We start from the raw sequence: 19204 nt of genomic DNA on the forward strand, positions 1-19204 counted from the left end.
TGTGTTTTGATGTACAGCACTTTGTATCAGCTGTGGTTGTTTTAAAGTGCTTTATAAATAAAGTTGGTATGGTAAAAACAATCTCTTTTTAGGCATCTTTATAAATAATCGACAGAGTAATTAATTACTAAAATAAGTTTTTGTTGCAGTCCTAATTCCAACCACAAAACATAAAGTATTTTATTAGGATTTTAAGAGTTAAACCAATAGAAAGTGGAAAGACAACTATGTATTCCTTTCAATTATTTTACGCCGGAATATCCGTCATGCTTTGTATTAAGACCAATTTCACCCTAAAAATAATTTTAAAGAAAATCCAGAGTGACCTATTGCCTTAATAAAATGCAGCGTTTCTGCGAAGACCTCAGAGGTTTTCAGACAACATTAGAAAACAAGCAGCATCATAAAGACCAAGGAAGAGAGCAGACAGGTCAGGGAAAAAACTACGTCCAGCATTCAAGAAATGGAAAGAGATTTTCACAGCTGCAAACTCGGCTTGAGGAGTCAGAGCATTAATTCCTGTAAGATTCTCTCTCAGCTGTCAGGCTTTGTTTTCAGAATCACAAGCGTACAGACGTCAAGTACAAATACATATTTTACTGGAAATAAAAAAGCATAAATGGAACAGTAAGTGTAGTGTATGTATGTGTATCTACACATACACTTACTACACTTACTGAAAGATGGGCAAAATATCAGACTGCCTGTGTTTTTAGTGAGTTTATTTTTGCAGTAGATTTAGAAGGAACATATTTTAATATTTTACTGCTCATCAACTCAAATTCTTTTAACTTTTGTACATTTTGCTGTACAAAAAGCACAGCTTTTGTACAGCAAAATGTACTGTTTTGAACAGTACATTTCATGTACAGTACATGAAAAGACTTTTTTGCTCATGTTGCCTGTTACCTCAGCTTTAAATATATATATATATACACACACACACATATATACACATATACAGACCCATCCCAATAAATTAAAATGTTAACTTTATAACTTTATTATCAAGTGAAACATTATATAAATCAACTACACACAGATTGTTATTTTCCAGTCATTACTTCTGTTAATTATGATGACGTTCTGCTTATAGCACTGAAAATCTGACATTTAAATATTAGAATATTACCTTAGACCAATAAAAAAAAAATATATAACACAGAAATGTGGGTTTAACTAACAGTATGCTTAATGCCAGCTTGAAAGTTGTCATTTTAAAAAAAGTATTTTTATTTTAACAAATGAGCCTCATCAGGAAGCATATCGCAGTAAATATGACTGTGTGGTGTTCACACACTGCTGTGACACACACACACACACACACACACACACACACACACACACACACACACACACACAAACACACACACGTTCTCTTCTCCTAGAGGCACTCAAACGGTTTTGATGAATGAACCAGGCAGGNACACACACACACACACACACACACACACACACACACACACACAAACACACACACACACACACACACGTTCTCTTCTCCTAGAGGCACTCAAACGGTTTTGATGAATGAACCAGGCAGGTCACTGTACCACACTGGAAAGCTGTTAGACTTGACCAAAGTAGAAAGATTGCCAGTCTGCTCCTGGTGTTAAATGTGACTCAGACTGTGTGAAGTTTACTGATAAAAAGCTTCAGCGGTTCAGATTTTCTGAATGTTCAACTGTAAAAAATTTGATCCTAAAACTCGAAGCTAATTTTTGTTACTCATTTAAGAGAGATTTCCTTTAGACTGGATTGATGCTCATGCTTAATGGACAAAATGAAAGGGTTTAAAGTGTAATACATGCACCTTCTTAAACATGACAAGAGGTGCTTTGAAGACCACCAGAGCTGTGATTGGGTAATTGTATTTTCTGCAGTCAGTTTCCATTGCTAGTGGAGATTTTTGAAGCGAATAACGTGGGTTGAGGCATGATGCACATTCAGAATGGGTTTACATTCAATAACACCAAAGCAAACCTACTCTCCCTAAATCCTTTCCCCCTCTTTTGCTTTTTTCTCACAAATAAGCCAGTGGCAGGAAACAGAGACATTCAGAGATGAAAGGAAGAACACCCTCCTACTGTGAAGGTCACATTGTGAAAAACTGAGTACTTACTTTGGGGAGAATGCAAAAAAAAAAAAAAAAAAACAGTTTACAGCCGACATCAACGGGTGGGCTCTAATGACAGAATAAAAACCTACACAAAAGGAATCTGCAGCAGAACTATCATTAAATCCTGAGTGTCTCAACTAAATCTGGCTGCATTTCTTCTTTTCAGAAGTTAACATATCATGAGTAAAGATTTCTGACAAATGGCTAAAATTTGCAAAAAAATCTAGCAATTTTCCTGTCTGCACCCACACCGATATTGTTCCTAAAACAATACATGACACACATAATTGTGTTCTTCACATTTCCAAAAACCCTGCCAACACCATATTCTCACCTCATTCTGTGTAAAGAATGGCTTTAAAAACATTAGAGAACACTTACAGCACACGTTGGACTTGGTCCTGGTATTATGACTCGGCATGCCAAAATATTTATCAAAAAGGTGGGGCCATCCATTATTGTCTCCTGAAATAGAAGAAAAATGACAAAAAAAAAATGGAAATCATTATTTGTCCTTCAAAATTGTTTTCATGTCAGCTAAGGAAAGTAATAAAATGATACCTTTTTCTTTCATCTTGTTTTATTTAAACCCACATCTTTCCTGTCATCCAGCTGCTTGTTTCAGACTCAGGAACATTCAGTGTTAGTGCTTTTTCTAAGATCTTGTACAGTGAAGTTTAGTGATCAAAATTTAATACCTTTCAAAGGCTTTTATTGAAAGTTACATAAACGTCCTGCAAAGGGACACAACACATTCTCACTGGTATTGAGATTTAGGGCGCTCAAACCTGGTTTGCATGAAGGGACAGTTGGTAGCACTGCTGTCTTACAGCGAGACAGTCTTGGTTTGGAGTTTGAAGTTCATAGTCCAAAACATTAGTGTGAGCTTAACTGGTTTATCTAAATTGTCCTTAGCCATGTACTGCTGCAGACAGACACCAGCCCCTGCAGAGATAAGCGGGAATAGATGGGTTGTGTTCAGGACTCACTGTCCCATGTTTTAAGGTTTTCCCATATTTCATTTAAAGAGTCAAAATGTCATTCAAAAATTGTGTAACTGTCTTCGCATGGATACGTCCTCATCCTCTTCCTTAGAGACACCAGACCTGGGTCAAACCATTTCATACAGAGCTCTGTGCAATGTGTTGTGTGATTGGTTAGAAGTTTACTGACGTACTTTATGCAGATAAACTCTCAAACAGCAAAGTTGATATTTTGCTTCAACTTGTCCATGTCCACTATTTTGCTTATGTTTCTGCAGGAGACATGAATACTTTTGAAGAGCGTTTTTGAGACATGGTGATGAATTACGGACATTTGCATGATTCTTCACTAGATACTCACAAAGATTGTCAAATGGCTAAACATTCCTGGATGGAAATTGCAACGTTGTTCTTCGTAGAGGCTGTCTGCAGAGACGTTATTGCTGTGACAGTTTACATACAGTGCTTAGGGCATGATGTATATACAGCATGCAGAACAGTACACATACTGTTCTGCTTGTGAAAATACAGAAATCTAACAACCATGTGACTGCTTGGCTTTGGATGAGGTGTGGGATAGCACTTAGATGTCTCTGCTCCAGTGCACCTGATTCAAGTTACTTCCTGGCCACAGGTGCTGCAGAAGTCTGTTATTCAGTCAATCATTTAAGGTAGGTGCTGCATCATGCTGGAGGAACTATTGTTCATCACTTAACAGTCTGGATTGTTGAGAAAAGTTGCTGCTGGGGGATGTTTTCATCTTTTTCAGGCCATTTTTTGTGGGCCTGCTCCATTATGTTGTCGAGATCGCCTTTTCTCCAGATAATTCTTTTTCCAGATGCCTTAAGCTGTCTAAAGGGCGGTTCACAGTGGAAAACAATTTTATCCCCGTCCTCCACAGCGCAATCTGGCTCCTTTCTGCAGAATGTCAGTCTATCCTTTATGTTTTACTCTGGGAGAGAAGTGACTCTTTACTGTCCTCCTTGACTGTCCAGCATGTAAAAGTCTTAGGGTGTGTGCAGAAACAGAAACGCACGTCCTCTGACATTCCTGAGCAAACTTTGCACTGGTGGCAACCTTAGAGTGTGCTAAAGATTTCTTTACTGCAGTTGAAACTCTCCTTGTAGTTCTTGGCGATTCAATAAATGGTATCAGTTTGTGTTTTTAGGATTGATGCAAATGATGAACTGTACCTAAAACAATAAATTAAGAGCTGATTTTTAAAAATTAGAATAAAATTTGAAGCCATTTTTGTTTAGATTTTGTTCAGAAACAAAAGGAGGTATTAACTTTAAATGTTTCTTTCCTCTTCCGAACTCATGATGACCCGAGTTGTCCCAGTTCAGCGCCTGTGGAGGTTTTCTGTTCCCTGATAAGCTTCTCTTGCCAAAACACCCGGACCCGTTTGTTTTAACTTCCTGAGTAAAATGCAGATGTCAAAATCAGTATTACTGGTTACCTTTAAGAGATGCAGAAAGCTGCAAAGTTGAAGCCGTATCAAGAAGGAAGCAAAATAATCTGAATTGCTAAAGTAAATGAATAAGGACTAAAATCCAATAAAAAAAAGAGAAATCCTGGACATGCAAAACAGCAGTCAACTTACTTAATTTTGTAACTTAAATGTACAATAAACACCTTTAGAAAGATACAAAAAATAGAAAATTAACAAGAAAACACATTTTATATGTACGGCTCCTGTTTTATATTTTCAAAATGCAAATGAAAAGCATATGTTCAGAAAGGTATGACGGCAATCTGCTGTACATTTACCCAATTAAATTTCAACAGATGCTGTAAATTCATGAAAATTAATTGAATCCAAATAATAATGGTGTTCCCACACATGCTTGCTACTAGCTCATTTAAAAAATGTGTATGATGTTTGAGCTTTACAATGCAGAAGCAGATGCAGCCAGATGCATACTCTTTAACCACTTTGGTGTATCTTCATCTACTCTAACTGCTCAAGGATAAACTAGAATAATAACTTCTAAAATGTCATGGACATGTTCACAAGAGTGCAGAACACCACCGAATGCAAAATGTTTCACAATCTGCTATCTAAGGAACCCATTTAACCTTTTCTCACATATAGAGACTATGGGTTTGGCCTGACAATTTGGAAAATCTACATTTCTGGGTAAAGTTCAAAAGGGGCAGTGTCAGCTGTGAACTTTTAAATAACAGTGGTTGTCAGGAGTAAAGAGAAATCACTTGGAAAAACATAATTGTAGAGTAAGAAATTAAACCTTGAGGTTAAAGTCATTCAGTTGTTCCTTTTTTCCCCACAGCTGATGTTTTTAATCAGTATAGTCGTGTCGAGTTTGTAGGAAGCGAGACAACTTTTGCAAACTTTGGCACCAAACTCTTTCCAGTGACTTCTGCTTCATTCCCAAAATGTGGAAACTTTTCTGATCATGTTAGCAACTGAAACCACATTGATGAGCATCATGGCTCATCTGTTGTTACTGTGCTACCAGGTTTGTACCAAGCTGTGGTGTTCTGGTGAACATTTAACAGCATCAGAAAAAAAATAAATAAATAAAATAAAACAAACAACGACCACCATCAGAATCAGTAAGTCAAAACTTAATGCAAGAGTTCAGACTCTAATCAAACTAGAAATCTCTCTTTACTTTGAACTGAATACTGCTCTCTGTCTGATCAGGATGAAGAACTCTTATTCCAAGAAGTTGTTATTCACTCTTTAACCTCAAATGCCAATGTTCCGATCCCAAATGTCATTGTAAGGTTTCATTTCTTCCAGATGTTATCAAAAGGTTCATCATCTCATAAAGGTTTCTCAGAGCAAGTTACAGCTTTCTGAATACACCTTAACATGTAAAACTGCATTTACACAAATTATATAAAAATCATCCTCTTTTTGCCTCCCTGACTCCTTGATGGTGAATTTCACAAAACAGATGCATCTTGCTGTGGCACACTATTCACATACATCCAGGCTCCAGAGAAAACCCCACACAGGTTATTTTAAGAAGCATTTCTTTGCTTTTTAGGAAACGCGGTGCTTACAATAATTTGCTAAATCAGCCAGAAATTAATCCTCAAGTCAGTGTACTATCTTTTTTCTCAGGCAATTTTAGATTCACATTTGTGCTACATCAGACATCTAAAGCTGCCGTTGGTATAGAAATATTACAGATTAACAGTTATATAACGTTTATCAGCTTCAAGTCGTTAAGACTCAAAATCAGTTACTTTCATAGATTGCTCAGAATAATTCAGATTACTTCAGTGACATGGAAACTACTGAGAAAATTAAAGTGATCACAATGAGACTCCCTGGTTTCACCTGCGTAGCAGGGAGACTCTGCTTACTGTCTTCTATAAAATTCATTCAGCTCTGGGAAAGGAAATGCATTCAGAAAAAAACTAAACATGTTGGCTTCAGGGTTGATTATAAATAAATCAATAAAAAAGATTGTAGTTTGAACAGAAACCATATTCTTCACCTCCAAAAGCAAAATACCAACTATATTTACACAGGGCTGAGTTCGTCTCTCCTATTAACCCATGTTTGAATAGAAATGTGGATAAATTTACAAAACTGTTGCATCGATTGCACAGCTCATCACAATTTAAGATCCAAGCTGCAGTTGCTATGGTTTAAAGATGCAGCAGAAACACAATGCAGCATTCAGAGGGACCAGATTTCCCTGGATGCAAAGAGCAGCAAAGCACTGCCCCTCCCACACCTATTGCTGCACACTACTGAACAACTGTCTACTGTCCAATCTGCTCTGCGGAGACAAAGTAAACTGTGTTTTACAAACTTATGCACACACATGTATGCATTTTGTTCTGGCCAAAACATTTGCTGAATAACATCATCAGGATATTAAACTGGGCTAAAATCAATCATGTTTCCCACAAATTCATTTCCTGAGAATGTGAACATGTCCAAATACAATGTTTATGGCAGATATGTAGTCTCTCATTAATTTTATGACTTTCAATAAAAGTCAAAACAATAGTCGCTAAGCTAATAATCTCTTTGATAGTTTAAAACAGAGTTAGCTTTGAAATGAATGCATTTTTGCATATATTTTTCTTATAATAACACATTTAGACTTACAGATAGGCTGCTGTTTAGCCAGAAAGTTCTTATCTGGTGTTTCAGAACTGCCTCTCTAAAAATGATGGGGGGGGGCTCAGCTTTGATTGTCTAATTTCCCATGAGCACATGTTTTTGGGATCAGTGCCTAATGACTTTACAACAGAGAAACATCTGTGAGCTCTCTAATGCTGACTACAGTTTGGGAAGACTAAGCCACACAGAACAAGAAACAGCCCACTTGGATTTATCAAGTCTGATCAACCTGTTCAGCATTCGGCAGAGAAAAAAATTTGCTTTTTGTTTGCTGAACTTTTTTAGACTTTAATCTTTGTTTAAAGCAACAGCAAAGCTCCGTCTTGTTTTTCCTCTACACTTCAACGTGCTCAGCTTCACTTTGACACTTCTTAAGGAGCGTTTTCTTCTTTATCTCTAGTTTGCAGGGCTTTCTACTCTGCATAACTTCGGAGACCTGAGCCAGATAAGACACCCCTTACTACCTTCCCCAGAATAACCTTTAGGCCTGTTCAAAGTGTCAGTGGTGATGGAAAAGGCAACAGTAAGAACCAAAGGTCCAGGGATCCAGTCTGGTTTATTGAGAAATGATCATAACAACAGTCACCAAGGAAGGCGTTTGATTTCCTGATAAAGCAGAGAGTTCATGGATCACCTTGAGCTCATTAATTCTTTTGAATTCTCCTTTTCCTCTCCTCCAAATCTTCCCTCAGATTTAGGACGGGTATTAAGAACTCAATTCACTTGCAAAACCCTTGCATTTCAGAGACATCCTTACAGAGACGCCGATAGATCTGGAGATAAAAACCGAACCTCTAATCAGATATTATTACTCTGATGCTCCTTTCTCAGTTCTGGTGGAACTTCTCTTTCAGTAGTTAATTATTTTATGTTTGCTTGATTTCTTTATTCATTAAACTGGGATTACTCTTATTTGGTTACTAAGGGATAGAAGATGACCGTTTCAAAACTAGTGCCAGCTAAAGTCTTGATATTGTGATAACAAAATATAATTTATATACTTCACATACACTTTTAACTGTAACTTCTTCCTGCACAGTATAAAACAACAGTTATTTCAGAAGACCACACAGATTTCTGATGCATAAATTCAATTAAGTAGTCTTATTTATTCCTGGATACTCTATAAAGAGCAGAACCACAAGAAAATGCAATTCTTTCTTGTAGTTCTTTATAATTTTTAGCCAACGTTAAGAGCCATTGTGAGAGGTTCAAAGAGCCACTTGCAGCTCCAAAGCTGCAGGTTGCAGACTCTTCCTTAAAGTCTATGAAGGTGTGCATCAGGAAGCAAGTTTGACAGATCCATTAAGACATTTAAAAACTTTAGAGAATTTAAAGGCAGTTTGTTAACACCCAGGGAGCCTCTGTGATCCAGTTAGAAAATGATCAGCTGTATTTTGAACAAGCTGAAGATGAGAAAAATCAGCCTTTCTTACACCAGAATACAGTTTTAATCAATACTCAAAGTGTCCGACAACAATGATATGAATGATCTTTTCAAAATCCTGCCTGGACAAAATGGATTCGATTTTGGTACAACTGGAAAAAGCTTGTTTTCACCACAGAGCTGACCGGTGCGTCAACCCTAAGGCTGCGTTTTATACAGAAAAACTTCCCCCACTGCTCCCTGTCTTTCAAAGGTAAAAAAAGGGTTTCTTTCAAGAAATTCTATCAAATTGGAAATCCATGTTTGGATTAGAATTTGGTAAGTGTGATTTGCTCCATTTGGACTTTTTTGTCATTTATTTTTATGATAATGTGGAGCATTTCAGTAAAAAGCGACAAGCAGAAGAAAGGAGTCAACCTGCCCTCCATTCAAACTCTTAGAAATGCAGTTATGAGGCTTTGCTGACAGCGAAAACTCAGAGCAACTTGCTTCCAGGGCCGACACCCCTCCTCGCTTTAACAGAAAAGAACTAGGGAGCTCATTCAACTCATGAGTCTGTGCTACATCTCACATTTGTTATGAATAAATAAGCATGTTTGTTCAATTTACGGATGTACTAATTAAAACTTGGTCATCCTCCAAATGGGTCTTCAGCCTGAATAGCTACTGGAGGCTCTTGAGGATGCATCCAAAATTCTATTGAAGCTTTTAATCATTTTCCCTCCAACTGAGATGCTAATTCATCATGGTCTCATCAATGAGATGTCCTCTTTGTGAAGAGGTGATGTCCAGCAGAATTAATATGAAACAGGCTAATTTGTACCCAATAAACAACATCACTGACTTTTCTAGTATTTAAAGTAGAAAAGGGAAACTTTGATGCAGGTGCCCTTGTGCTGCTTATGGTCTACTAATAAATATACAAAATGAAACTACATAACAGGCAAAAGCTGTTTGCAGTTACAGTTACTGAAATGCTACAGATGTGTTTTTACATTCATCCAAAATAGTAATAATTTCTAATGTGAAGCCGGTTATGAATTATTTTTATGATAAAAATAATTCATGCCAAGTAATGCATGCTATTGCAAATTAAATTGCAGGTCATCAAATGGAATTAATGGTTTCATGTTGTGTGGCATCTTAAATAGCAAATCCTAAAGAGGGTTACTATATAAAATCAGCATGTTTGAGCTTTACATCATGTTACATTATGTTATCAGAAAACACACACCTGGAGTGTTGCTTCAATTTTTTCATGTTTAAGGAATCCCGAAATCTTCAGTAGCAGCATGTTTGCTAACTGAAAGCGCTGACTATTTCCACATAAATTCAATCTGGTGACTATTTTCTCCTCTTTGGAGCTGCAGATTCCAGCCCAGTTTCCACCTCACAGAGCAACCGTTCTCTACTTACTTTCCTCACACAGATCCTCCAGACTAGCAGCAGCAGCCACTAGCAAACACCTATGAGTCTGCCTAACTTATCATAGGAACTACTTCTCAGTGCAATGCTCCAATAACGGTTGTAAACGGCATAATGGTGTAACATTCTTGTGAAGATGTGTTGAAGGCAGAATGTCTGAAAGAGCAGGAGCTTCTTAAAGAGACAGAGGCCTGATTTCTAACGCATCAAACTGTGAAGTCAAACTTATTTTAAGCCATATTTGATATATGCAGTGTTTTCAATAACTGAAGGTAAGAGTTACTGCTAGAAAAAAGCACTATGTGCCTGAAAAATCCATGATATCTCAATTTTAGACCAATAGAAACAACTTGAGGTTAAAAATATCAGCACCAACCATTTGGACACATCTAAAGGTTTTCTTACAGTTACCCTGACTGATCCAACATGGCGGAAATTTAAGCTAATCTGACTTGTTTCAGCAGGGCTGGAGCTTGCTGAGCATTTATTCTTGCAAAGTTAAATCCATTGTCCTCCAAAAGTAGCATAATGCATTGTTTCCACTGAATGGTTTGGTCATTGTTTAGTGTGAGGGATACAGGAGAGTTTTTTCTCACTGTGCAGGCAGCGTTACGTCCAAACTCCTAATGTAGGATCATACTAGTGCAATGACATACATGAGTGTGTAGAGAGCTTTGAAGAGGGGTCCTCCATCCGTCCATCTATGGTCTACACTCGTTAACTCATGCAGGATTTTGGGGGAGCTGCTGTCTCGCAGGGGTCAACGGATGAGAAGTTTGGTTCACGCTGGGCAGTTGGCCAGCTAAAACTTTGTTATTGGGCATTTTGTTTTTATTTTTAAATTTTCAACACACCATCATAAAGTTCCATAACTTTATTAAACTTTACACATAATTGTGTAATTCAACTCAACATGTCGATGTGGGGTTCTTTCAGAACTGAAGGTCCAAAATGATATTTTTAATCTTTCCATTTACAGAATTAGTTTCAAAAGAATAATTCAATTATATCTAATGATGCTAAACAATTTGCTCATGTTTGACAGTGAAGCCTTGCCCTTTAACTTTTGCGCACTAGAATAATAATTATCATTTCATCATTCAGAAAGGAGCTGAGCTTCAAAGGAGGTAGGAGGCTGCATACACAACCATGATAATGTAGTAATGGTGTGAAATTTAAATCGTTCATTACACAAACGCAGTCGCTCTATTAAGTACAAGTTTGCTGTGATCCAAATGCTTTAGAACATGAGTAAAATTAAGATTCTGGCTGAGGCAATGAACCCCAAAAATATATAATCAGAGGAAACATGTCGAAGTTCTATAGAAATTACCTAAAAAAATAATATTCTTAATCAACTTTGATTAATGGATTGCTTCGATGTTTCGATTATTTTTCTCGCTGATTTCTTGTTGCTGTAAAAAAAAAAAAAAAAAAAAAAAAAAAATACTTGCAGTAATAATTGTTCCTCCACATGTTAAAATTTCAATAACCACACAATTTTTAAATACAGACATTTCCAGATTTACTTTCTGAACACCAGCAGAATAAATTTACAGTGGCAGCTACTCAAACAGCTTCATGTTGCACTGAACCCAACATGTAGCTTTTAAATCCTGATGTCATTTATTAAGAGAAAAAGAGTATTCAAAAAACTATGTTTTGTAGAAAAGTTAAGTTCAGTTTCATAAGTCTTCCAGCTTCCTCCCACAGAGCAAACAGATCTATGTCGGATCGAATGCCAACTCTAAATTGCCCTTAAGAACAAATGTGTGCCTGGACATGGTTGTTTATTCAGTGTCTTCCTGTAACATTGAGGTGCATATTTTTTGCAACAACAGAATCAAATGGCTGAATACCCTCATCCACATGTCATACAGCTTTGTAGAGGTCTGGCAATGGCAAATCAATTTAATTCATGTACGCAAGAGAAGGGAAGTTGCAGGACAGCAGCTCTCAAGGATTGGAGCAACCCTGATCTAAAACATGTTTATATGAAAACAAGCAACAGGGAAAAGAAAACATGTAAATACAGAGTCAAAGGCCAGGCTGTAAATGCTCCAGGATGCCAAGAATGATTTGTTAATTGGTGCAAAATGTCACAAACTTAAGGATGAATGATGAAGCACTAGTTTTGTTGGGACTTTGAATTTAGCCCAGAATAATCATGTGGGTAACCATAACGACAAATTAACTCTGAGTTTGTGTTAAGGGCCAACTTGCACAATAGTGCATTATTATAACAGATGAGACACAAAACCTCCCACTGAACTCTGAATGAGACAGGTCATAAGCATACATCAACAATGAAGCATGGTATCTCTGCACTGAATGAAGTAGACTTCCCCTATAATTAAAGACAGGAACAGTTTTTCTGCAGTGGATAATTCCTTGTGTCATCGAACACTATGGCCTTTTGGTTATGGGGTTTCGGGCAGGACTTAGATTTATGGGCTCATTTGCCACTTGCACTGCAGCTTCATGGTCAGCGTTATGAAGCTTCTGCAGAAAATTGATGCACCTGCATTTCTGTAGCTTCTGGAAGAAAAACCTTAGAAAGGATTATTGCTGACAGCACTGCAGAAAGCAAAAGATCAGCCTGAAAACACAACAGAATAACTCATGTGATGCCAATTTTATGGAAAACGAATGAGCAAGTTGTTGATTCATTGTTTGGAGTCTGGTAGCAAAATGTTTTAGGATTTATTAAGTTGTGCTCCAACCCAAAGAATGTTGTTTAGTTACAGAATCTTATAAAGTGAGCATTAATATCTGGGAGCAAGTCGCTTCCTGATGGTTTATAATTGTCTCAAATGATCAATTCCTTTTAGATCACAATGCCTCAGCTCTGCAGATCGATTATCAAATTGAATGGTGTTGACATTGTAAACATTTTTTCTGTCTTCATTCTTGCATCAAAAGCTTTGGTAGAAGTTGTTTATGCATGTGCTGCACAGATGAAAAGTAAAGTTGCTTGGTGATTATGATAAGAAGGGAAAACTGTTATTGTTTATTAAGCTGACTCTGTTTATGTCATCTGCAGGCATTTCTAAAATGGAAACAATTGATTATGTGTGAGGTTGTGATAAAAACTAGTGCAGAACTCTTTCAGCCTATAACTAAGAACAAATCAGACACTTTGGGAGCAAAGTTGTTTTCATCATAATGCAAATATATTTTTCTGTTCAAGTAAAGCTGCACTCTTTTTATGGATTTTACACCTTTGAAACTTTCCAACCTCACATTTCAGTGTTTTATTTGAACTTAATATGACAGAATAACACAAACTAGTGCATCATTGTGTAGTGGAAGGGAAGTGATCCATGTCTTTGTGAAACTCAGTCTGAGAAACATGGTGTGCAGTTCTGTTCAGCTTATCCAAGTCAATATTCTGAAGGACCACCTGCTGCTGCAGGATGTAGGATGTGTCTCAACCAGCTTTGAAGCTCGAGAGACCAGGGTTTTAACAATCTTTCTACCTCTACAACATAGTTCAAGCTTTAACTATGTGCAGAAGATGTCTAAAGTTAAAATTCACAAAATATTCTTCTTTGATTTAGGTCAGGACTTTCCTGGGTCATTCTAACACATTAGTATGCATTAGTCTGATCAGTTTCCCCGTCCATAAGAAAAACAAAACCACTGCATAACGCCGCTACTGTCCTCTGGTGTGTTCAGAGTGGTGTGCAGTTTCATTTTTTTGACCAAAAAGTTGTTTTATCTAATCTGACTAGAGGTACATCCTCCTCATGTGGCAGTGCCCCCGATATGGGTTGTGGCATACTGCCTTCTTTCTGCTGCTCTTGCATAAAGACCAGGTTTGTGGCATCCATGATGAGAGTTGTCCTGCTGACAGATTATCCCATCTGAGCTGGAGATCACTGCAGCAACTCCAAAGATATCATGGGCCCCTTGGCTGCTTCTCTGGTGAGAACCCTACCTTTCATGCTAGCATAGGTAGAGATGTTTACCATGTTGGGGCTGCACATGGTAGCCCCAACATGGGGCACAGATGATGGTACTGTTGCCTTGCAGCAAGAAGGTTTTAGTTGTTAAGTTTTTGCCTAGAGTCTTTCTGCATGGAGTTTGTATGTTCCTGTTACTCTGGCTTCTTCAAAACATGACTTTCAGGTCAACTGTTTACTCTAAACACAGTAAACAATTACTGTAAACAATGTAGGCATGGTTGTTTATCCTGTGTGTGTGTTGCCTTGCGGTGGTCTGATGACTTGTCCAGTTTGCTCCCCACTTCTTGCCTAATGATTGATGAAGATGGACTCCAGCCCTCCTATGACCCACAATGATAACTTGGTAACAATAAACCATATCTAGGTAGGTTTGCAGTTGTGTCAGTCTTTCCATTGTTGTCTGTTAGTTGCAATGTGAAAAAATATCAATATCTTTACCAGATTCTAGATTCAAACATATTTTAGGTACAGAGACTTGCAGGCTGAATGGAGTTGAAGTATTACACCGTTTTATTTTGGTTTTTGTTCTTCTCCTGATGAGAAACAGTTGGCAGTAGCTGAGCAGAGATGCATGATCTGCTACGCCTCAGTATGATGTAGAAGCTTACAGATACATTTCACCATGTTGTCCCCTCTGACAGGTTTTTTGACTATCAGCTAGCAGGTTGTCTTTTGTCTCGTTTACCCTAGTTCTGTCAAAATTTGAAGGGCTTTTAAAAGTGTAATAAAGACTCTGTGTCCACGAACATTTTGTCTTGAGGTTATGCTCAGTTGCACTAAATAAGTCTCAGAGAGACGACCAGGGGTTCAGATTAATCCTCACCAGGGCCGTTGACAGCAAAATGTCTTGTATTTGTCAGTTGTTAAAGCCTAGAGAGATTGTGTCATCACTGTGGTGAAGTAATCTTTCTTCTTTTATTTAATACAACTGGCAGAGATGGGCCATCAAAGTGACAGAGGCCCCGTTTACATGACAACGCCAGGACAGTAAAAAAAATCAAATGTTTTGTTGATTTTTGGCCTCTCACTTACACAGCAGCAGCATTCAGGCAGGACAAAAACACAAAAGGTTTGACAATGAGTTGCAGAGTGGAACTGATTAAGTCTATAAGCATAAACTGAAAAACTTTGGAAACGATGGTGATGGTCACGTTATCTGTACTTATGCGCTCAGGCTCAGGGACAACAACAACGTTTCCATCTGGACATGGAGCATTTTTACTGTTGTGCATATGCAAGTTTTTTTTGGAAATGTTTTGAAAATATTTTATAAACAAGGCCTAAGTTGCCTCGTATAAATTATTAAAGTAAGCTACAAAGCATGTTTTATTCATATAGCACCACGCTCAGATAAACAAGATAAGCAGATAAAACAAAATGACACAAACAACATCTAGTTAATTGGCTAAAAGCTTTTTTGTACAACAATGTCAAGACATTGATTCTTTCAGGTTTAACCTGTGAACTTCTAGTTTCTATAAACATCCCAAATTCCAACAGTGCCTCTTAAAATGGCCGCTACTCTCATTTAACCAGGAGGAGCAGTAAGTTGTGTGGTGGACAGTGTTTGGTTTGAAAAGTGCTACAGAGCCTAAAATCAATCTGCATTGATTATTGAAAGATGAAACAAAACCATCAACGTCACTGTGACTCATCAGCATCAAACATGTCTGAGGACGTTTCTACAGCAGCCTGGTCTGGAATTCACCAATCAATGATAAGGCAAATGATCCAGGAAAAATTAAAGAGTAAAGTATATGCAACACGTCCATATTTTCTGCATCTAAAGTCAGTTTTATTTCCCAGAAAGATAAAAGAATGATGAAACTAAAACTACTAAAGGTAAAACAGTGAAGTAGAAACAAACAATGAAATTAATGATGTCACAATTGAGAAACCAGATTTATGTTATGAGGAATTTGGAGTGTGTCAATTAGCTTACACTAAAATAGAATGGATGGGACAATTGATCAATTACCAAAGTGATTGATTATTTAATCATTTGGAATAGGTCTAGTTTATTTGTACTGCAAATTTCTGCAACAAGGCATTTCAAAATATTTAACCTGATAAAAACATAATAAAATGACCAATTATAAAACAAGCAATAAACATTACATTTAATCAAATGCCATCATCAAAATCACTAATAATATTTTAATATAGTAAAATAGATTAATCAATGTTTCACCTATTATTAGTCAAAGGCAGCTCTCAGCAGGTGGGTTTTAGCCTCGATTTAAAGGAACTCACAGTTTAGGCAGCGTAAAGTGGAGCTTAAAAACTGAATGCTTCTTTTCTGTGTTTATATATTAATACATAATAAACTGCATTTTTTTTCCATTTAGTCCAGTTATTTTGTTTGATATTGGATTTTGTTTGATGCACTGAAACATTAAAGTGTAACAAAAAAAAACAAAGAACAGAAGAAATCTGAAAAAAGACATTCCTTTTTCACTGCAATCTTGACAAGTCACTCAAGGACTTGAGAATAAAGTTTTAACTTGTATATAATTGGGTTTTTTTGTTGAATTTTTCTTTATAGAACGTCTCAATATTGAAATTTAAGTAACAAACATTTGAGTAAATCTACTGGTTTTATGACGGTTAACTGAATCATCTAGGGTTTTAAATAATTACTTTCTCTTTAGGTCGTTGTTAGGTCAGAAATAACCTATAACTGCAGCGACTTCACATGAAAACCTTTTAAGAAAACGTAAGTTTGAACCACAAAGGTCTGAATTTGAAGGGAGGAAAACAGATTAAAACCTGCAGGGAATAAAATTGACCTCAAGGCAGTTGTGGTTTTAGAAATCCCTAAATATCTGAAGGATAGAGGAGGAAGTATTGAGCTCATATCTGAAGCCACCATTGTTTTTGTGTGGAAAGAGCATGGCTTTGTGGTCAGGAGTGATGTCCAGGGTTTCTGACAGTTATTCAATCCTTTTTTCTCTTGGCATTTGCTCATTTGTCAGTCATATATTCTCTAGTTTTTGTATGTTATCTTTTTTCTCTCATTTACTAAATCACAAAATCTGAACCAATGAATATTTACACTGCTGCCAAAAAGATAATTGTCATTAAACATATGACTAACCCTCTCATTAAGTTATTTGAACATTATTTTATCAAATCGTTCTAGATCTAAATAGTAACAATATTTGTGTAATATTGAGAGAATTGGGAGCATAAATATGTTTTACAAACATCCAAAGTGCAAGAGACATTTTTTCCTTAAAAGAACCTTATTTATGTACAACGATGTTGGCAACCTTTAGAGCCACTTCAAAGAATAACTGATCCCAACAATTATGATGCAACAGAGCTTTCATGCAGAAACATAGCAGGGCTCTATGACGGGTGCATGCACAGAAATCAATGAATCTCTGTTCTAGAGGCGCCACAGGGAGCTTTAGGACTTGAAAATAAAACAAAAAGGTATTCAAAAAGCCATGTATCTGATTTCGGGAGCACTCATGTGGAGATGCACGGGATCACGTGAAGTTTGAATGAGAAAACAGACAAGCTTGTGCTGGTCCTGAATTATGATGCATTGTTGTTCATGCACACAGGCCTTCCTTCCAAAGAGGTGCCAATCAAAGTAATGTCACAGAAAAGCCTTGTAGCATTCAGTGATACGTGAGGAAATGACACAATGAGCCCCTCGGAATAGGAAAACAAAAGCTGACACTAAACCTGAGAGGGATGCAGGAAAGCTGACTGGCCTAGATCATTCTGGTTTGAGTGAACACCTGAAGGACAGACCATCTTTGGCCAATAGTACATTCTTTTTCTGCACAGAAAAAAATCCACATGATTTTTAAATTATTGCACCATATACTATTCTGTAAAAAAATATGGTGGCATTCTTGTACTGTTTTGTAAAACATGCAGTTACAAAATAGTTTCAATTTAACACTGTATATGTGAAAACAGATCTCCACAGAGATCGTTCACTGTAAGATCATATATTTAAATGTGAACATTTTGACATACAGATTTAAGTATTTGACAGACGTCTACAAAATGCAGAATACTTCCCAAGACACACAGTCTTAGAATATGTCCAATTTTTCCTCCAAAGAGTGAGCAGTGTTTTAAGCACTCTGATGTCTGGCTGTGCAGAGAGCAGGAGCATAAATCTGCTTAGTGGCTAAATTAATGTGCAGATGACAGCTCATAGATACACTTGCAGCTTGGGTAACATCAGACAAATATGCATATATTAATGTATAGGGGTATTTGTGTTAAAATATTTTCTAAAAGTTTTAACAAGTGAAACTTTGGAAATATGACAGGTTCAAATGGATGGCATTATGTAAAATCCCCCTCTCCAACATGGCTTCCATATTCCTAAGCATGAAACACTTTCAGACATGTAAATGATCTGCACCAAAATGGGGTAGGACTGGGGGAACTCTCCACCTGCTTTAAAAATGAAAAATAAATATTCATGACTTTCAGATGTGAAGAGCTATGGGTTCATATGAGCCTAATTACTGCTGCTGAACAGTGATTGCAAAGTTTCCACAGATGCATTGAAAGACAATGAACAAATTAGGAGTTTGCTTTTTTTGTCAGAGTTAAAAAAATCAATAGTAAAATTTCATAGTGAAATGAAGCAAACTTTCAAATGAACTGAAAACACAGAGCAGTAAAGACTTTATACTTCTTTTCCAAAGAATTTCATTTCAGTTTTTTTATTTATCCCAGCTGTTGAAAATCTGTACTTAGCTTATATTATTTTCTGTCAACAGTCTAATTAGAACAGACGGCAACCATTAATGTGATTCCACGGTTTGATAAAGTGTGAAGGAGAAATTATCACATTTTTATTGAGTCCCTTTGAACTTTGGCTTCAAAGCAGATTACTGTGCGCCTTGTTGTGTGCTCATAATTACAAAAACAAGTCAAAAAGCACCAACAGACTAATGCTCAATCAAACCAATAATTGGAAAACTAATGATGGCATTCTGGTTCAGAGATTCGGGAGCCGCAAGACGGTCTGTGGGAATGCTGTGATGTAGCTCCGATGCCATTTAAAGTTTTATTTGAGGAGGCACGATGCATCATGCAAAGTTTTACTTTCTGCTTGCTAATGTCACATTCAACCATTTGTGCCTTTCAAACAAGTTTGAATAAGAAAACTGAGCTCTTAAAACAGGACGAGCGCAAAGTAAATGAGATAAATTAACTTCAGATGCAGAAAAA

The 19204-nt window shown here is 36.9% G+C and overlaps 1 protein-coding gene across 1 annotated transcript in view; it reads right to left on the reverse strand.

Annotated features, from left to right (window-relative positions):
* Positions 1-19204, reverse strand: part of rxfp1 (relaxin family peptide receptor 1) — a 107775-nt gene that overhangs the window by 55243 nt on the left and 33328 nt on the right. Inside the window, exon 3 of the mRNA XM_007551033.2 lies at positions 2501-2584. Coding sequence (XP_007551095.1) covers positions 2501-2584 — 84 coding nt within the window. The remainder of the gene's footprint in view (positions 1-2500; positions 2585-19204) is intronic.

The sequence above is a fragment of the Poecilia formosa genome, unplaced genomic scaffold (genome assembly GCF_000485575.1).
Source record: "Poecilia formosa unplaced genomic scaffold, Poecilia_formosa-5.1.2 Scaffold39, whole genome shotgun sequence".
Taxonomy (NCBI): Eukaryota; Metazoa; Chordata; class Actinopteri; order Cyprinodontiformes; family Poeciliidae; genus Poecilia; species Poecilia formosa.